This window comes from Corvus moneduloides, chromosome 1, assembly GCF_009650955.1.
Source record: "Corvus moneduloides isolate bCorMon1 chromosome 1, bCorMon1.pri, whole genome shotgun sequence".
NCBI classification, from domain to species: Eukaryota; Metazoa; Chordata; class Aves; order Passeriformes; family Corvidae; genus Corvus; species Corvus moneduloides.
This window is the reverse complement of record NC_045476.1, coordinates 143195170-143214989: the sequence shown is the minus strand read 5'-3', so window position 1 is coordinate 143214989 and position 19820 is coordinate 143195170. Positions and strand designations below refer to the sequence as shown.

Genomic DNA, 19820 nt, shown 5'->3' with positions numbered 1-19820 from the left:
GTTTAATTTTATGACTTCTGCTATATCTGATTTTCTACTGAGTGGAAAACAGAGGCATGATTGTTACAGCAGGGATTACTGTAACAAGCATATATCAAACCAGGAGTCCCGTGGAAAAGAATATATATGGACAGATTCGTGGTAGATGTTTCAGAGAGATGTTTATTTCTCCAGCCGTACGGCCGGGGCTGTGCTCAGGAGCTCCCCCAGTCACGGGACCCGAGGGTCCTTGGCCACACCGGGGAACACAAACCAACCAATGGGGAATGAATCTGAGCAGGGGCAGGGGAACCCCGTGCCTCCCCCCCAGGGCCCCTCTCCCAGGGCTCCATGGCAGGGGAGGGACCCCAACACCTCACCCGTTTTATTTTAATAAAAGGAGAATGAAAACTACTGGATAAACGTAACAAGAACAGTTTCAAGACAAAACAAGCCACCCTCCTGCGTCTTTAAATATCCAAACAGATTCTGTGCAACATCTTAAGGCTGACAGAAGGGAGACAGAACTCTCCGGGCATGCTTTGTGGGGAAACTGAGGCAGGAGAGGGTTTAATTTCTTCTCTCCCTCTTTTCATCCCCCCCTCGGCATCGGAGAGGAATTGTAGGGAAATGGAATTGTATAGGGAAGCCATGGGGTGAAAAACGGATTAGGAATAAACTGGGGATGGGGTAAACTTAGGAAAGGGTTCATATTGGGTATAGGGTAAAAGGGGAAAGTACGCTGTGGGTAGGGAAATTGCTGGGATGGATATTGTTTATAATTTTGTGCATAACGGCTGCCTTTGACGGGAATACCCCCAGGCCCAGTAACATTTGCTGCTTGTAAACCCTTCTTTCCTTGCACTATATCAAATTGTACAACTTCCCCATCTCCTACACTTTGCAGGTAATTTTTAGGGTTATTCCTTTTAATGGCAGTTCTATGGATGAATAAATCTTCCCCTGTATCATCTCGTGTTATAAATCCATAGTTGTTTTTTACATTGTACCATTTCACAGTTCCTGTGATTTTCATTGCTATAACTTCTCCTATCACGTGCTCGTGTGTTTGTCGTGGTTGCTGGTCCCGCGTGGCCGCCACCTCGCCAACTCCGACGTCTCGGCCGGGCCCCCGCATTGCGGCTGCTCCGCGCCCTCCGAGCGGCACTGCTCTGCTGCGTGTCTGGGCTCTGCGCGGCCCCGCGTTGCCATCGCCACTGGCTCCGTGCCCTGTGAGCGGTTCCGCTCCGCAAACTCCACGCTGCTTTGAGAGCGGCCCCGTTTCAGCTCGGCGCTGCGCGGCTCCTCGTGTCGCTGTGGAAGCCGCCGCTTCTCCCTCTGCAGGGCTCTCCGAGCCGTGTGCTCAGAGCGGCCTGCCCCGCCGATGCCCGGTTCCTGGCTGCTCGTGGCCCACAACACCCACGGCATCTGCGGCATCGCTCCCTCACTCGCGGCCGCGTGGCCGGGGACCCCGAGACAGGGATGGGGTCCGCGATAAGGCGCGCGCTCCCGAGGGGGCCGGGCGCATCCAGCGCAGGCACCTCCGCCGGCACGGCTGCAGTCATGTGCTCCCGGGATGGCGGCCGCGCGGCCTCGGCCATGGGATAAGTATGATCTTCTGCTTTGGGGGTAATGGGACCATACAAATGCTCCTCAAGAGCTTCACTGATTACAAGGTATGCACGGAAAGCTTCTCTTTGATCCCTTGCCTTATCCCAGATCTCGTCCCAGAAACACCCCTCACAAGATCCAGGAGGTTCGATATCAAAAAGTAAGTCTCGAGAAATATAGGAGAACCTTTTGAAAAGCCAGATAAAAAAGTGTTCTAGATCTCCTGGTTGCATTACTTTTTTGTTTTGTTGTTCAAGGATTCCTTTTACTTCTAGATACATTTTTTTCTGTGGCTCAGAGAGCCCCATTTCCCACGATTCTTCCATAGTCCAGAGAGAATATCCAAACCAAGATGAGAAGAGAGAGGTCTAGAGTGGTTTTTTACTCACGAATTTCCTCAGGGATCGGTGTCGTGGCCGCATTCTCCACTGTAACACGCATATATCAAACCAGGAGTCCCGTGGAAAAGAAGTATATATGGACAGATTCGTGGTAGATGTTTCAGAGATGTTTATTTCTCCAGCCGCATGGCCGGGGCTCTGCTGAGGAACTGTTCCAGTCACGGGACCAAGGGTCCTTCTGCCTGCGCAGGGAACACAAACCAACCAATGGGAACCAGGTTGACCAGGGGCAGGGAAACCCCGTGTCTGCCCCCCAGGGCCCCTCTCCCAGGGCTCCATGGCAGGGGCGGAGACCCCAACTCATGATGGTGAATTCCAGTTCTCTGTTTGGCTCTTGGTATGAACCTCTCTAGATTTTTCTAGAGTACATTTACTAGCTAACCACAAAGTAAATTTTCCATGAGAAGAATTGAGATAATGAGGCAAAGATAGTTGTAAAAATGTTGGACTGTTATTTCAATAATAAACCATTCTGTAGACAAGTACAGAGCTCTTGTAGCAGCATCCCATGACTCTGTTTCAACACATCCCTTTGCTGTCCCTCCTGAGCAGTCTTTCTTTGAGGTTTTTGGATGAATCTAACATCACTGATGCACCTCTCACAGAGGACTTTGCTCATCTCTTTTACATAGGAGCTATCCAGCCTCTTTTTCTTCTTTTTAGAGGTAGATGTCGTGTGCTGGAATAGAGCCATGTCTCCCAGTCTCATCCATCCTAAATTCAAAGCCCTTCTTTCCTCTCTAGCACATGTCCACACTGAGCTGCTCACCACAAAACCTGCCCCAACCACTACTGCTGCTCATCTTCCCATTGCTGCCCATCCTGAAGAGGTACGACTAGGAGCTGGCAGAGGTCAGATGCAAAAGCTGAACAAGAGAAAGTGTTTCCCAGAAAAGAGGAAATAATTTCTAGGACTCACTTCCATTTTTCTCCTCCCTCAGAGCGAGTCACTCTGAAAGACCATGGACAGTGCTCCCATACGGTACCTGTGTGGGGTTTTCTCCCTCTTTGCAGAAGTCATGACCACTTAGTTCATACTAAATACTGTGTTTTTGCAGTGACTTTCATCTTCTCAATTGTACTGCTGGTACTTTACCTATAAGCCTGTACTGCTGTTTCTTTACTTCTAAGCCTCTAATACATTGAAGACTAAAGAAGCAGAACTTTATAGCTCTATGATGCAATTTGCCTTAAGCCAGTCCATACAGCAAAATGGGGGGTGAAACAGTAAGGCTGATCAGTGCCCAGTTTTCCTGTTTTAGGCAGTGTCCCTGCGTGGGAAATAGGAAGGGCATCTTTTCAACCACGTAAGAGCCTGCTGGATACGTCTGAAATCTTACAGAAACTGAGCGTTGGTTGGCTGCAGGAATGGACTGCTGGCTGTTTATATCATGGTATGGTGCAACAACACGACCCGTGAGATATATTTAAACTTGTCCCAGGGCAGGTTTTTGTTATAGCACTTGATATTCTAAAAAATATATATATATATATAAGTCTTTATATTTCTATTCTAGGTAGTGCATTTATTTCTGTCTTTTTCCTAAAGAAGACCGTGAGGACTGCTGATATATTGGGTAAGTAAGCATTTGCTAATCTAGACGTGTGCTGCCATATGCTTAGCAAGCTGTAACTCTCACGCAGCCCCCCACCTTCACACTCCCACTTTCCCAAGCAAGTGTTTCAAGGCAGATACTTTTAAAATTGGGAAGAAGTGATAGAAAGAGAGAGAATCTTCATTGCATGAGGAAAAGACTGTATTCCCAAATCCTCTGCTCTTACAACCGTAACTCATTCCTTATGTGGCCTTATTGCTCAAATTTATTTTCATTTTCTATTTTTGCCTATGAGATTGTCTTTAGTATTATATTTATGAGTACAACACAGAATTAATAAAAACGGGGAAGTTATTGAGTTACTCATTCAAATACAAGATTTTTTTTTTCTTACTGCATATATATTGCACAAAAATGCAAGCTCAATTTAAAGTGATAACTTCCCTTCTGGTTTTAGTATTATCACTTCAAAAAACAAATAATCATATTGTCAAGTGTTCAGTTGGGAAATGTGGTCTTCACTGTAAAAGCCTGTCAACTTTTTGTCTGTGTCCAAGATTTTTTTGCATATCAAAACTTCTCGCCTTGAACACAGTAATAGTGAGAGAAAAGCACATTTCAGGGTTTGGGCTTTACACCAAACCATCTCAACTGGGACAGTGCACCTGATACAGGGCACCTGATATTTCTGTGGGTTCCTAGCATCTAAGCTTGATTGTCCAAACTGTAGTGAGGACAGCTGTTCTCATGAATGTGTTGGAGAGATCTGTTCCGTATCATTCCAGGAATGCTATATACGATTTATTTAAGTTTGGAATCCAAGTTTGCCAGCTCAGCTGCTAAATTCAACCCCCCCCCCCTTCACTGATCATGTTTCCCTTATGGCCTTATACACTGTGTGTTGCTTTAACTAGTGTTCAGCTGATATATTTTATTTCTGTGAGTTTGACTTTGCAAGACGGATTTAACAATGTTGCTACATTCCATAAGAATGAGCTGTACAATGGGAAATATGGTGATGGTTTTGCAAGCACATAAATATAACACAGTTCTGTTTTTCCAAGGGAGCTGTGTGAGATAGCAGTGCCAGCAAAGCCCTCTGGATGTGCTTTGTTTTGTATTCCTGAGCCTTGCATTCTGTGCCGATTTATAGGCTTACCAAGAATTTTAAAGATTGCTTGAAGAAAAATTGATTAGCTAATATCTTCCTTAATCCAATACAGTTTATGATCTTAGGATCGGCTCACTTCTATCTTGATACTTCAGTGAACATCTGTGTTTGTCAGTTGGATGTCCACAAGGCAGAACTTGCAGATTTTTATTAGAAACATAATAATGCAAGTTCAACCTTGAAAGGGGCCCTGGCAACCTAGTGGCTGAAGAGTCTATTGCAAATCATCCTTTTCTAGAACAGTTCATAGATCTGCAAATACAACAGGGAGTGGCCAGAATGTTGACCTTATCACAGCTTTGCATGAGCACTTGACTGGCACATATGTGTTGCATCTGATGCTTCCAGGGCAGGTTGATAGCTGGAGCAGGTCTCTGTGGCCACACTGACTTTGGGACAGTTATGTTTATTTACACTGGTAAATGATCCAGCTGACTGCACTAGTAGGAAACTTGTCCTTTCAGTTTAGGCTAAGTTTGTGTGATGCACCTTTTGCCTGTGAGAAATACAAAGGATTGATTCTTCTTTTTCATAAATTTGGGTTTAGAATTGACAGTATTTGAAAATGCATTGTTGAGTTGGAACCCTAATTCACATGGCTTTACTGACAGCTTTTTTCACATTTCCAAAATTCTTTGAGTCTTTAATAAAAATTAGAATAGATAAGGCCACAAATGCAAGGCAATCCAATTGGCTAAGTACAGATCTGCTTAAATGGACTTAAATTTTCTTCTAGAAAATATTTCCAAACCAGCTGAAGATCAAGTATGACCATGATTACCAAATACTGTATTGCCAAACTAACGTGTCCTTTTTTTCAAAGGAGGAACACTGACTATAACAGGGATATACTTGTTGGTGACATTCACTCCAAGTGTACCTCAAGAGCTCACAGCACGACAAGTACAGAATTACTTAGTCAGCTGGCCTTTTTTGGTATATTCAGTGAGTATCTGCTTCACACTACTCCCTTAATCAGAAAAACTGGGGTTACTGGGCTTTTTACAGCATTATGAATTAGTGGCAGAAAAAATGCTCCTGAAGATAAATTGTGATTTTCATAGGAAAGAAAGTCCCTCATCATCCTACTGAATCCAAGCTGAAAATACGCAGCAACAAAAGATATTTTTTAACTACATATCAGGGGAAAATCATAATTGTGCAGTATCAACAAGACTGGAAAGATTTAGATGTTTGGGGAACAAGAGGGAAAACCTAAATATTGGTACTGCTTAAATTTCCTATATATGTGTTCATGCCACCCTGTCTGCCTGTACATCTAAGTTACAGGGCTTTTCTGGAATGTGATGGAATTGTGCTTTTAAAAATCAGGCTATGTGTGTTCTTGGTCCTGCTGTTGTTCTTTCATAATATTCTGTTTTATTCTTAAGCCTGGCTGAAAGGAGCTTTGCAAGGAGCTGAGATGTGAAGGGGTGGCCTACTTCACTGCCACTTAGGTTAATCCGAACCTGAGTTGGAATTCAAATACAAAAATACCATTTTGATTAAAGTATCTGTATACAAACTTCAAACACCATACATCTTCTTTGATGTGTTTAATTAACATCAGGAACAAGACCGAAGTGAGTAGGATGAACTTCTGTCCCTCTTTTCCTCTGGAAAGCTGAAAATGTTTTCCTTCAGCTGAATGTAAAAGATGCAATCTAGGAGCTTCAGAAGCAGTTAGTTTTTCCCAGAGACGTGACTCACTCAAGTTAGATTCTTAGTGCCCAGGCTTTTCTCAGTAAGATTCTCAGTTAGGAGGCCACTGAGTAGACAGTTTAAGGACCTTAATCTTTTAGCTAAACTTCAGACTTTACATGCATCTAACTATCCATGAACTACTGATTAAACACAAATGGCATCCTACCATAAAAAATATTGATCCTCCTTTTCAATTTGCTGTGCATTTTAAACTCTCTCTCTATTTTTTGTGCCCTTTAAAAGATCCTGAAAGATGGTGATAAGAGCTCAGTGGAAGAAATTAATATTCATGCTGTATAAATCACAACATGTCCTTTCAGTCAGGCAGTAGAGGGGCTTTTGAAGGCAATACCCAAGAGTTTTAGGGTACCCAGTAAGGGTAGCTTCAGCAACCACAGGAGCTTCATGCAATCAGCAGAGTAAGAGGAGGGAGTTCAAAACAGGGGTATCAGTGCTCTTTCTTTTCTACTGAACATCACCTTCTACCATTCAGTTCCACTTACAGATGATAAAGTAGCCTGACATTTTAGGCATGGTTTTTAAATTGTTGATTCACCCATTTGTGCAGAAATGGTGGAGAGAGAAATCTCCCTATCCATGCCCAGTGGCACCAGAAATTTCTGTGTGGTATACCATTCCAATTTTCTTGAAACCAACACGTTGATGGAAAAGGGCTTTTCCCCACCTCAGTACTTTTTTGACTTAATTTCAGGAAAAGTTTTCAAGAATACAACTGAATGAGTAGGAAGACTGTGCTGTATTCTTCTTAGGAGACACTGGGAGGAAGTAGTAGGTAACCCCTGAACTTTCTTTCCTCCTCTTACCTCTTTTCCTACCTCAGCTAGCATCTTATTCTACATGTAGAGCATAGGTTGTAGGGAAGCATGGAGTAAGTACACAGCAAATCTGCTTGACTCAACAGTATATCAAGTTTTAATTGTTCCTTCTGTTCCATGGATCCATCTGTGTTGAACTTCCTCTGACCAAAGAAAAGGGGAGAGTGAAAGGCTCCACAAGAGACTCTGAGATACCAGCCTGGTTACCCTGGTATGCTGCTGGAAGATCAGGCAAACCCTGCTGTAAACATTCTCTTTGGGCAGGGAACGAGCTCTTCAAAATTGTTTGTAAAATGCCTAGCACAGGTTGGCTGTTGGCATAAAAAAGTGCAGCAGAAGCTGCAGAGTTTCCAGTATAAATATACAGTGAGGAGATAGTACAGAAGTATAATGCAGTGCAACAGTCTTTCTAAAAGTAGCCCCAAAGTGTGGTCTGCTGACAAATACAATGCTCCAGTGGTACAAAATATTCTCTGTGGGTGGCAAACCATCCCCATGTGGCACTCCACTGGTATATTTTGCAGAAGTAGCCTCTAATTCCCACAAGACAACTTTGAGTCATCTTCTGAGACTCTGCAGTAGCATAATTATGTCTGAGCAAGAATGACTATCCTAGATTGTTTTTTTCTCTTTTGCTAATGCGCACTTTGAGTTTCTACAGAAGGCCTAAATCATAGATGAAGCTCTTAGGTTTCCCTAAACAGAAGCATAGTAAGAATTGGGTTGTTAATATTTAATCTCTGCAAAATCAGTCTCAAAACATTTCTGCTTTTCTTTCAAAGTGCCTAGAAGACTATCCTGTATATGCCAGAAAAACAGCTGAGGCAGACAATGTGGTATTTTGTTCTGGTGCCTTCTGGTAATGCTTAGAAACATGAAAAATATGATTATTAAAAAATGTTGATGAGATGTGAGCTTGAGGAGACCTCAGTAGAGAATAGTTATAATAGCAAAGATGATTGTAAGCAGGTGAAATTCCTTCCGTTCCTCTAAACAGAGTATGTGAAGCTGATATAATCTCTGCACTTCCCATTCCTGGACTTCATATTTATCACTACCACAGCTATCAGTGATGAGAGTAAGGTCTGTTTTGGGTAGGAAGCATCTGGGGCACCCCAGAAGGGTTCCTGGCTGTGTGAGGCCCTGTTAGGAGCTATGCACTTTGCTTGCAATGTGACTTAATTGTCACAGACTCTCCCTTGTCTTCTCATTAAAGATGACCTGTAAGTTGGTCACCAAGTGACAGAGAACCATGGAAGAATAGTTAGGCTTCTGGGCAGCACTAAGTGAGAACTAACTGTTTGAATTTCCTGCTTAGCATGTGAGATTTGACAGAGCTGAGTAAACTGAAACAGCAGCCCTGAAAGCAAACATAATTTATCTGCCTAGGTTTGTCACAGGACTGCCATCTCTGGCTCTATACCATGGCTGCTCTTGGTGTTTCCCTGGGAGGTAGAGGCAGCCACGTACACGGACCTGTGCACCTCTTCCAGAGCTGCCATCAGGGACTCCAATGTCCTTTTGATGGTTTTGCTTGGCTGTTTCCTTTCAGACATGTCTTCTTGGTGGGTTAGTTTACTTTTAAGCAGGAGGAGACCACAGTGGAGTTTTATGGTATCTTTAGCAAGAGAAGAGATCATGAAACAATGAGGACCAACAGAAGGCTGATGGACAAAGCCAGCTACGATGGTCTGGTTCAGTCAAAGCTGGTGCTGCTTGGGACTACCTGCCACTGAAGTGGAAGAGAGAGTGGAATGAGAGAGCTGCTGTGATGGAGCAGTTTGAGCCAGTGACTGTCCCTTGGCTTGTTTTTGGATGATTGTTCTTGCATAGTTTGAAATCTCAGTGACAGATGGTGATGGTGCTTCCCCCTGCTGTGATTGTCTAGAGGATATAAAATGAATCAGTGTAGGTGTAGCTGGCTGCCTGCAGTAGGGTTGTCTCATGGGTTTCTGCACACTCTGGTAACCACCCAAAGGGTCTGGAAAGGGTGTCTGGTGCTCAGGTTTGCACTGGTGAGGGAAGCAGATCTCACAGTGCTGTCACCTGGTGCCGTGGCCCAGTCCCAGTCACACCATCCTGTGTGCCAGACCTGAACTGGTGTGTCATGGAAGAGGACACCTAGGACATCTCTGGCACTCCTTTCTTAACATGAGTACCTTTCTGAGTGGGGAATATTTATTTAGCACGGATTTCTTCTATTCTGTTACCAATTGTTCACTGTCAGAATAGCAAATGAAGCTACTTGGTGGCTGTTGTAGCTGCAGCCTGATAATGTGATATTCCCCTCTGGCCCTAAGAGGGCCAGTGGCACGAAGGGCAAAGCTGCCACCTTTACTTCTCCTCTCGAGTCCCCTCAAAACCCTGTTATAGTTTTCAACAGGGAGGCCAAGATGAACTCACCTGTCTGCAGACCTTGTCGTTTATTGTGCCTTGGTTCCTGATTTAGACATACCCAGTGCTGCACTGTTGAATAAAGCTGGAGAGGCTGGCCAAATTACTTACTGTGAGACTGAGGCAAAAGCCTCTTTTTCCACCAGCTGGTGGCCCAGCACTCATGTCTGGGTGCAAGCCTAGTGGGGAGGGACATCAGTCTGGAGGAAGATGAGACCAGCGCTTCACAAGAGATTGCAAAGATTATTCAATTAGGATTAGCCCAGTAACCCAGGAAAGCTTTTGTTTGTTTTTTTTTTAACCAACAGCCAAAGGCTTTATTCTATTCAACACACGTAAAAACAAACAAACACCAACCAAACACCCCATCAACCAACCAAATTTGCTGTTTCGGTTTTTCTAATCTTGTGATAAAAATTTACAGTTTCTAAAGAAAGATGGTATAAAATCCAAATTTGTGTTCTTCATGTTTTGAAACACAGTTGTCTCTTGGTTGTCTTTGGGAGCAAGGGATCCACGTGAAGGTAAATAAAAATTAAATTAAAGCATAATTTGATTCTGCTCATATTTTTAAACACTACTGAACTGGGGAGGGTATAAGTGTGGCAGAGAATTTTAGTAACTGGGCATAGCTGACAGCTTTCCTTCTGCAGTCACTCTCCAAAATGAGAAATGGGCTACTGACATTATGTAACCATCACTAGTAACTGTGCTGTCACCTCTTTGGAAATTTCCTCAGCACAACACCCAGGTACTTTTGAGTCTACTGCTGCCATATGGTTGCTGTTGGTTTAAGAATGAAGTGGCATTATGAAACATAAAATAGTATGCTGGTGATAAAAATCAAAAAGATTAACAGGTGTTTCCATGATTTGCTTTGTTGGAAAAAAATAACAATAACGAGATTCAGTAATGATGACAATCTCATTTTCTGTCTTATTTCCCCCATTTGATTACTTTCTGACATGCACAAATGAACTTCTCTATCTTCATGCTGTCTCTAAGGCTACTGGGCTCCTGAGCACCCCTTAGGTGCAGAGGTGCGTCACTCCTGCTTTCGTAAGTCTCTGGGCTTCACAGAAGCTTTATGGCCCTTGCACTTGCTGTTTTCTTTAGGCATAGAGAGGGATATTTGGGCAACCCCTTTGGGTAGAAGGCAAAATACCCATGCTGTTGAGATGGCAAAAGGCAGGAGTTACTGAGGGAATCTGCAGAGACACATTAACAGCAAGTCAGCAAATTTAACTGTCTGTCATTTAGCTGTCACATGTTATTGAAGGAGCAAAACTGGACCATGCATGGTGTAGGTAAACCTGCTTCAGCATCTCAACATGTCCTGTGGTGTGGTCTAGTGTGTCATTGAACTTTTCAAGGTAAGCTCCTGGCAGGTACCTGTGATTTGAGAGCTATCACGTGAAATAAACGCTTTCCTCCTTATGATGTAAGGCAGAGAATTTGGACAAAATTTTGAGGGGAGTTTTTAGTAGGAATGATGACAAGGGCAAAGAGGGTAGCAAAAATAAGCTTTCACATCACAAAGAGTGAGTGGCATTAGGAATACTATAGCTAAAAGGAAAGATTGCTCTTTCTTTAGCTAGGTGCTTTACTCCATAAGAATTATAAACAGAGTTTCTGTAAGTATTATTACTGATAAATATTGGTACTTTTGCTGTCACATTAAAAAAAAGTCTTCTCAACATTACCAGTGATAAAATACAGGTAGAAGTGCAAAAATAAAAACTAAAGATATAAGAAATGCTCAACGTTTAACTTTTGCTGTAACAGGAAAGATAAATGACAACAGTTGTTAGCTCAGTCAACTGTCAATAGTTCTTTTTTAGCAGAAGATATTTTACAAAGCCATTTTTCTTTGAACAGGTGGAGCAGCAAAAATGAATATGACATCTCAAAGACTTTGAATGAAGCAGTTATTACATAGTTTCACAGCTCTAACTTTCTTCTCTTTTATTTTCAGATTTTAGAAATTATAATATTCTGCATTCTCCTCTATTTTTACAAAAGAAAGGCTGTGAAACACATCGTGGTTTTGTTAATGATGGTAGCACTACTGGGTAAGAACATATTATACAGTTAAATGTTCCTGTCTGTTACTTGATAATTCCTTGTCTCTCTGGATAGTTTAGATTAGAGCCATTTCAAAGCAGTGTGCTCTAGGAGAATCATTGAAACATTTCACATGATTTTTACTGGAGTCTCTTTGTGAAGAGAAAAGCTGATTATGAAACGTAGTTTCTATGCTTATTTCTGGGACTATTTCTTTTTACAGATACCCTCAAATTAATATGCTATGTGCAATGGTATTCTGAAACTTTTTTAAAATAACACTTTAGGTTTAGATCCTGGGAAAGTGGACTATTTGAAACTTTGTTTTGGAGAGCAGGCTGTGAAAATCACTTCTCTAAAACAGAGCAGCTGAGACCTTGTAAGTGCTCTGTAAACAAATGCAGTGATATGCTGTGACTGTACAACAACTTTAATTATCTCTGACTGTTTGCATATGCAACATTTCATATTTTACCACCTTTCCTGAAGTAGAACAAGAATGCAGTGGGCCACTGAAGTTTGTTTTCTATCATTGTCACCACAATCAATAACCAGGGAAATACGGGAGACCATTTTATCGGCAGCTTTCAATAAAGTTAAACTTGATCAGTTTTGAGAAATGTCAGGAGGTCATCTCTAAAGGTCCTATGCTTGCAGGCTTATGTGAAGAATTTTCACCACCCCGTGTGACAAATTCTCCTGTCCTTGTCTTGTCATTTCTCTGTGAAACCCTCATGGCACACCACAAGTCTTTGGTTGTAGTGAGAGGTGCTTGAACTGTGCCATTGAAGTCAAAGGTTATTTTTTTACCGAGTTCAGTGGGTGCACGTATCAGTCTGCGAAGATTTACACATTTCTAATGGAGACGACCATGAGGGTTTTGATAAAATAGAATTTCACTGAATTTTGCCAGGTACAAAATTTTGATTTAACTGAGTGTGAAAAACTCTCACAGGTTTATTAACTCTCTTCCTTCAGATCCCTCCCTGACTGGTTCCTTACTCAGCTGAAAAGCTCAGACTTTCAGAACAACTTTTTGGGGACAGTCATCCCATGTAGGTTTCCCAGCACTAGGAACGTTAGGATCTGTAGCTCTGCAGAAGCACTGAAGGATTTCCACGCTCCCTGCATGAGGCAGAGATGGAAGAGCCCCCAGAGCCTTAGGTCTAACTGGAGGAGGGAAGTGTGAGTGTGGCTATCCCCCAACTCCAGTGCTAGCACAGAGACTTGGAGCTTTGGCAAAGCTCGCCTGAGCTGCTCTACAGCTTCCAACACGGCCATGTGGAGCATGAAGCACTGTGCACTCCTGAGCAAAGGTCCAGCCTCCTTCTGCATAACTGGAAGCCTAAAGATTTCCAGATGTGTTCCTACACATCACTGCTGCAGTTCTGGGCTTGCCCCAAGCAAGCCCTGGGAGACCTGGGCAGTTGGTCTGTACAGCCCTGCTTTGCATCCTGCCAGCCCTGATGCTGCCAGTGTGAAAGGGACACACAGAGCTGATGAACAACAGCAAGGCTGCAAACCTGTGCCCTCGCAGGCACTAACTGCAGTTCGGTGGTCTGGCTGCAATCAACCAAAAATACATTTTCAGCTGGTGGCTGCTGAGGTTTTTATGAGCATATGCAGCCTGAGGAAAAATGTATCATTATTTCTGCTCTATTAAATAGACACAAACAAACAAATCCTGGTTCATGGGAACTTCTGAAATACTGACATTTCCCTTGAGCATGAAACCCAGAACCGCATCTGACTCTGGTTCCTGCAGCTGTCCTGGAGCCTGGCAATCCCCACAAATCGACATTTGAGGCACTCTGCTTGGTCTCTGACCTCTCTGCTGAGCAAAGTGATGGAGGTGCTGAAAAATTGCCCATAACTTTGCTCCCAGCTGTGTGACACAGGCACTGCCCTTGGAAGGCCCTGCCTGCCAAAGGGGTGGGTGTTCATGAAAGGTGATATATTCCTGGTGGAGTGTTCATACAGATGTAAATTAAATGTAGAAAGGTTTCTTTAAAGAGAGGGCAGCCTTGTGTTTCACTGGATAGGCAAGCTGCTTTCACCAACAAGAAAATACAGAGGTGATCACAAAACCTGATCAAGTTTTGCTTAGTAAAACTCTGCAAATTCATTTGGTGAGAATCATCTTACCTCATGTATATACTCAGTTATCATAAGTTTAGGAGGAAACATTTCAGATTATAGTGGGATTTCAGAGCTTTCTGCCGTAACAGCTGGAAAGTGACATCATTTGTCACACTAGCCTTGAGGGGAGGTCGTTCTAACAGACAAAACAACTTCCTAGGTTTGAAACTTGTTTCAGAGTTGCTTTAATGAAAAAGATCATTCCACTTCTTGAAGAATATAAACCAACCAACCAGCCAACCAAACCCCCTGGTGCTTTCATTTCTGTCTTGCTAAAATTATAAGGCATGGAAACTGCCCTTTCATCAGAAAAAAATTTTAGCAATCTTTACCCTTAGCTGGACAATTCAAAATACTCATTTTTACCTGTAAGTGTTCTTTTAAAATAATAACTTCCCCATGTTAGAGTGCAAATCTCAATTTTTATATGGATGTCTTGTTGGGGCTTGAGTGTATTTTTGACTTTGTATCATAGCATTTGCACCACTGCAGGCCAGCATTTGACCTCTGCTCTGTTTTACAGCTGTGTTTGTTAAACCACTTCACCTGTTTCCATTACAGAGAAAGAAGTGAAGTGCTTGGTGGAAAGGTTGTCATGAAAACAGTGAATTTCATGGTGATGAACGCATCACCACAGGGTGTATGCAACTCTTAAACTCCCCCTGAACTTTTGGACTTTCTATAAGAGAAATGCTTGCAATCAAACTCACAGACCTGCATTCATTCTTCTTCCCCCTCCTTTTCCCCAAACCCTTGGCCTGAACCTTTTGCACAGTGCAGGTCTCCTTGCCAATCTGAATGTTACAGGAGGATGAATCAGACCACTGAAATCCAACACTCCCAAGCTCTGCACGAGGGTGGAACTGGATCTCAGCTGGGGGACAGTGCTCCTGACAATTAATTACCTTTCTTCAGAGGTCATTTCCACATCCTGACTCTTGAAATTTTTAGGGTTTTTTGAATTTGTTACATTTTATTTGCAGTAATCACAGACTTCTTGGATTAGCTTCCATAAACTAAGAGCTCCAAAAGGAAACGTAAAATAACTCTTAGCTAAACTCTCAGCCCCTTTTCTAAAAGACTTGTCTTGCAGAACCTCTCTGAACTGGTGACATGTATTAAAACCATTGTCTGCTGTCCGAAATTTGTTTGTGGTGATGCAATGATAGTGATTAAATGGATTGACACTACTGAAATACTCTTTGTGTGGGATAAATTCAGTAAACGGTCTTAAGAGCCTGACCCCTGAAATGAAGTGCAGACCTCTGTGTTGTTTGTCTGCTTTTCATATATATATATAGCCCATGGGAAGAGTTAAGTGCTTTGGGATGTGATCCCAGAAGTCAACTCTGTCCAGTTCCTGTTGCAGAAGAGAAATCCTGAGGGTGACAAGTGTCACATGCAGGCTTCTATAAAGAGGCATCCTAACTGCTTTGAACAGATAACCAGACCTCTCAGACGTCTCCTGAATACTGTAACATGGGCTCCAAATTAGAAGTTGGAGCTAAATAAAGTCTGTGTGGAGGATGTGGAGGCTGTTGTACCACCTTCAACTGGGAGTTCAGTGTGCTGCAAGAACTTAAAGGCTAAACACAAAGCATACTTGGACCTAAGGCCACTGAGCTTAGACAGTAGCTTAGCAAGCATTTATAAAATCATACACTTGTTTTAGGTGCCCAAATCCTTCCTCAGTCTTATTTTAAGTGATCAGACCTGTGTCTCTGACCTGGATCTTTCTCCTCCCTCACTGATGTGCTGAGGTCACTGCTAATCTGAATCTTGCCCTGCTAATCTCTTCCTTTCCCTTTCAGCATCACTGACTGTCATTGCTGTTAAGGCTGTGTCCAGCATGATAGCACTTTCTGTGAAGGGAAAAATGCAGCTAACTTACTCCGTTTTCTATATGATGATTGTTTTAATGGCAGCTTCTTGTGCTTTCCAGATCAAGTAAGTGAGATTCTACTTACCTACTAATCTTTATACATATTTTTTCTGTCAGTTTTATTTGGTACTGATAATGATTCCAGATACAAGTTGCATTTTAAGGCAACAAACTCCTGGCAGAGCCTTGACAGATGCATGAATTGTCTCCAGCTGATTGTATTGTTTATTTAAGCTTTATTTCTTAGTTTGTAATTGATTGTTATGGACGCCGCCTCCTCTCATTATCACCTTCAATGAGGTCTTTCCAAATTTTCTTGCCTAGTTTTGGCACAAGTCTTAACACACTAAGTGAAATTTATGCTTGTGTAGTCATTTGGGGGTTACTTTTAGAAGCCTTTATTGCTGAATAATCAAATGGCCATGTTTACCCTCATTATTCATGTCTGTTCCCCAGCTTTATGGCCCCAGTCAGACTGAAGAAGGGAGTTTATCCCAACTTTCTCCCTGCCTCTGTTAAATCTGCATGTTGTACTTTGCTATCCTGTTTGACTGTACCTTTCAGCTTTCCCTGCAGGCCTCTGGTCTGTGAAGTGATGGGTTTATGCTGCCTTTGCAGATTGCTGGGGGTGGCAGCACGGTAAAATATGTCTTGCAGCTGAACAGAGTCTGTTCCCTTTCTGCCTGTCCCTCTGCTTCTGGTGCTGATAGCAGCCTTCAGTAATCTCATCTAGACTGCTCCAGTGTGAGCCTGAGTAGTTACTTGCATGATTATTTTCCAGTAGAAAAGCCAACCCAGCTTTTTCATGGCAGAACATACCATTCCCATGTGGAATCAGAAAGTCCATGCATTATTATGTACTGACTCTCCATGGCTGACTCAGGAACTCCCCTGTAACAGATTATAAAGTGATTTACATCCAGCTTGTCTTCACTTGGAGAACAGCTCTGGGCATTTAAAATAGGAAATAAGTGCTTGGTAAATAAGAAGATGCTGAATTAACCTCTCCATCTTGTAATTTTTTCTTTCTTTCTTTTGCTGGCCAAAATTAAAGCAGAAGTGAAATGTGCCCATTTAATTCCCTGGGCTCAGTGTCCCTTTCTCTCTACTCTTTTGGATGCATTTTCTAACAGGGACGGTGCTGTCAGTCTAAATTTTTCATTTTATTTTTTTTCCCCCTTATTTTATTTGACTGTCATTCATTAGCTCAAAACAGCCTGTGCTGCAACAATCTCCTGGATCCAACTCTGGGCCTTGGTATCACTGTTTTAGTCCCTGTGACCAAGTTTGTTGCAAATGGGAGAAAATAATGAGGTGTTTTCAATGACTTCAAAATCCTGACTATCCTGTGGATATGTAGGATTTCTTTATTTTTAAAGCACCATGGAGACTGTTCAACAGTTGCTAAAATAACCACACAATTATTTTAATGGTTAAAACAGATCCAAGCTTGGATTTTTACTGTGCACATATATTGCAGCAGTGAAATGTTCAAGTGTGGTTCTTTTTACAGGTTTGAATATACTCTGCAGACTCCTGATTTTTTTTCTCTGAAATGACCATTCACGTAACAGAATATCTACAGGTGCATCCACAATTCCAGCTCATGATTCATCACTCTATGGGTGAATGTTGATAGCTGTGGTCTCTGCACAAGTGGGTTACTTGCTTTGCCTTTTTGCAGATTGTGCAGGCTGCTCCACAGCCAATGCCTCAGTCCTGCAGGTCTGTGTGCAGTGTATGCTCCTGTGGCCCTACTCACTCTTGCCCATGATTCTGGTGAGGGTTCATGTTGCCTTTCTGAAGAGCAGGGCAGAGAGTTTCCAGCCCAAGGTGCCCAAGCTTGAAGCCACCTTCCTGGACTTTCCTGGCAGGACAGAGTGTTTCTGGGGTGTGATTGCATGGATAAACACACAAACAGGTGTTTCAGCCAAACTGGGTTGAGCCATAGCAGCAATGTGGACTTCAGCAAAGTGAAACAGTTCCTATGAGAACTCCTGTGTTCATGTCCATGATGCAAATATACCCTTACACAACCTGTTTGAGTTAGAGCAACTTGTCCCTGGCTGCTTGAAGCAGCACTGCTTCCAAGTACCAATGCAGATAACAAGCAATAATACCCTAGCATTCCTCCCTTATCTGTGGCAGACAAAATTTTTCCAGGAATGCTTCAAAAATATGTCCATTGACAGCCTATGGCTAGAAGAATCCACACTAGCCTTCCTGCTTTCACCTATTCATTTGTACTCCACAGAGTCAAAACCAGAAAGTAAATTCAGTATATGTATGCTGTCCAGGGCTACTTGCTATTGTGGTAAGAAATGGCCATACTTATTGTTAAACTGAAAAGAGGTGGCTTAACCTGGCTTAAAGTGCAAGGAACCTCCTGTAGGCATGAATTGCAATGATGCTTATCTTGCAGGTTCTTGAATCAAGCAATGCATCTGTATGAAGCAACAGCAGTTGTCCCCATTAATTTTGTGTTCTTCACCACCAGTGCCACCATTTCAGGTTTGTTTCTGACCTTCTTCCTCTGCAGAAAGGTTTTCTAAACATCAGGTTTTTAAGAATAGGAACCTTGTGGATAGGAACCCAAACCAGTCATATTTGTCTTCACAGAAAGAAACTTTTCCTAAGTCATAGGTGTTTAAGTTCTGAAAAATAAATAAGTTCACAACTTCTGAAACAAAATAAATGGCAGGGGTGTTAGAACTAGATCATCTTTAAGGTCCATCCCAACCCAAATCATTCTATAATTCTATAAAAAATAATCAAATTCTAACCTTTCCAAAATAGATATGTGTGATTTACTATGCCTTTCTGGCTTACTAGAAGTACCTGCATTTATCCTAGCCTCTTACTGACACCCAGTAAATGAATTTACCATGTGCACACCAGCCTCTCCCTATACGAACTGGTAGAGTAATTTTAACAGCCTGGCAAACTGCTCAAATGACAACCAGCTGTGCTTCATAGTAGTTAGCGTATATTCCATTTCAAAAGTGGAATTCTGGGTTAAGTGAAGGAAATAAAATGACTACAAAAACTTTTTAAGCATTTAACATTTTATTCTGGGTGAGAACTTTGAACTCAGCATTGTTAAAGAGGGACTGCAAATCTTGGTACGCAGTGTAAGAACATGAGCTGGGAGGACGACTAAGATGCTGTATCAGCAGTGAGCCAAAATGATCATGTTGTTAGAACATTTATGACTCATTTTAACACACGCTGGGGGCTTTCCTGTCATTGCTGTGCAGGAGTTTCTCATGCAGAGCTGCCATTAATGAGGAGGGGAGTTAGCTTCATGCGCAGATTGCCTCAGCACCTGTGTTAGAAGAGACCTACACTTTGTGACCAAGAGGAAACTTTTGCCAAAAGGGGGTTGTGTTCCTGTGACCATATGGGGAATTTGGCCTGGTGCCTCCTTAAAAGATCAAGTACCTATTCAGGAATGGTTTAATAGCTTTGAGAGTGGATACACATGCATTTGCACCAGGTTAGTTAAACCAGTGTAGAGCTTAAAAGAACAACCTCTGCTGAATCTTGCTGGGGTGCTCGTAGAAGGTGCCTTGTCTCATGATTCCCCCATCCACAGTTACGGCCTTTGAAGACACAGTCACACTTGAGCTGCACTGGTTCCCTCTCTGGCGTTTCTAAGCAGAACTGTGCTCATCAGTGGTTTAAAGCTAATATACCTGGCTGTTAATAGGGGCAGCTGAGATCCAGATACACATCTGGTTCTGTCACCTCCACTACAGAGGTGCTAATTCCTGGAAGAGGGGTGACCAGAAAGAGTTAGTGATCCCTACAGCTAGAAAGATTTGGCAAACCTGGCTGCTGGAGCTCTTCACTTGGTGTAAACGTCAGGGACACAGTTAGTTATTGAAAATCTGTTCCCAATTGGAGTTAAGATGTCCACATGGTCTGTTGGAGTAGCTTAATGAAGTCCATGAAGAACCTCTTAGCTGTATTGGTGTGTCTCTGCTTGTGAATAGGACCTCGAGTTTGACCTGCATAGAAATTGTTGCTGACAATGCAAAAAATATGTGCATCTGTGCAATTACCAACCCAGCACATGTTCCA

At 42.6% G+C, this 19820-nt stretch overlaps 1 protein-coding gene across 1 annotated transcript in view; it reads left to right on the top strand.

The window, feature by feature from the left end:
- NIPAL2 (NIPA like domain containing 2) overlaps positions 1-19820 on the top strand; it is a 56355-nt gene that overhangs the window by 31675 nt on the left and 4860 nt on the right. The window contains exons 4-8 of the mRNA XM_032130078.1: positions 3509-3568; positions 5542-5663; positions 11628-11724; positions 15667-15802; positions 18160-18248. Of these exons, the coding sequence (XP_031985969.1) occupies positions 3509-3568; positions 5542-5663; positions 11628-11724; positions 15667-15802; positions 18160-18248 (504 nt within the window). The remainder of the gene's footprint in view (positions 1-3508; positions 3569-5541; positions 5664-11627; positions 11725-15666; positions 15803-18159; positions 18249-19820) is intronic.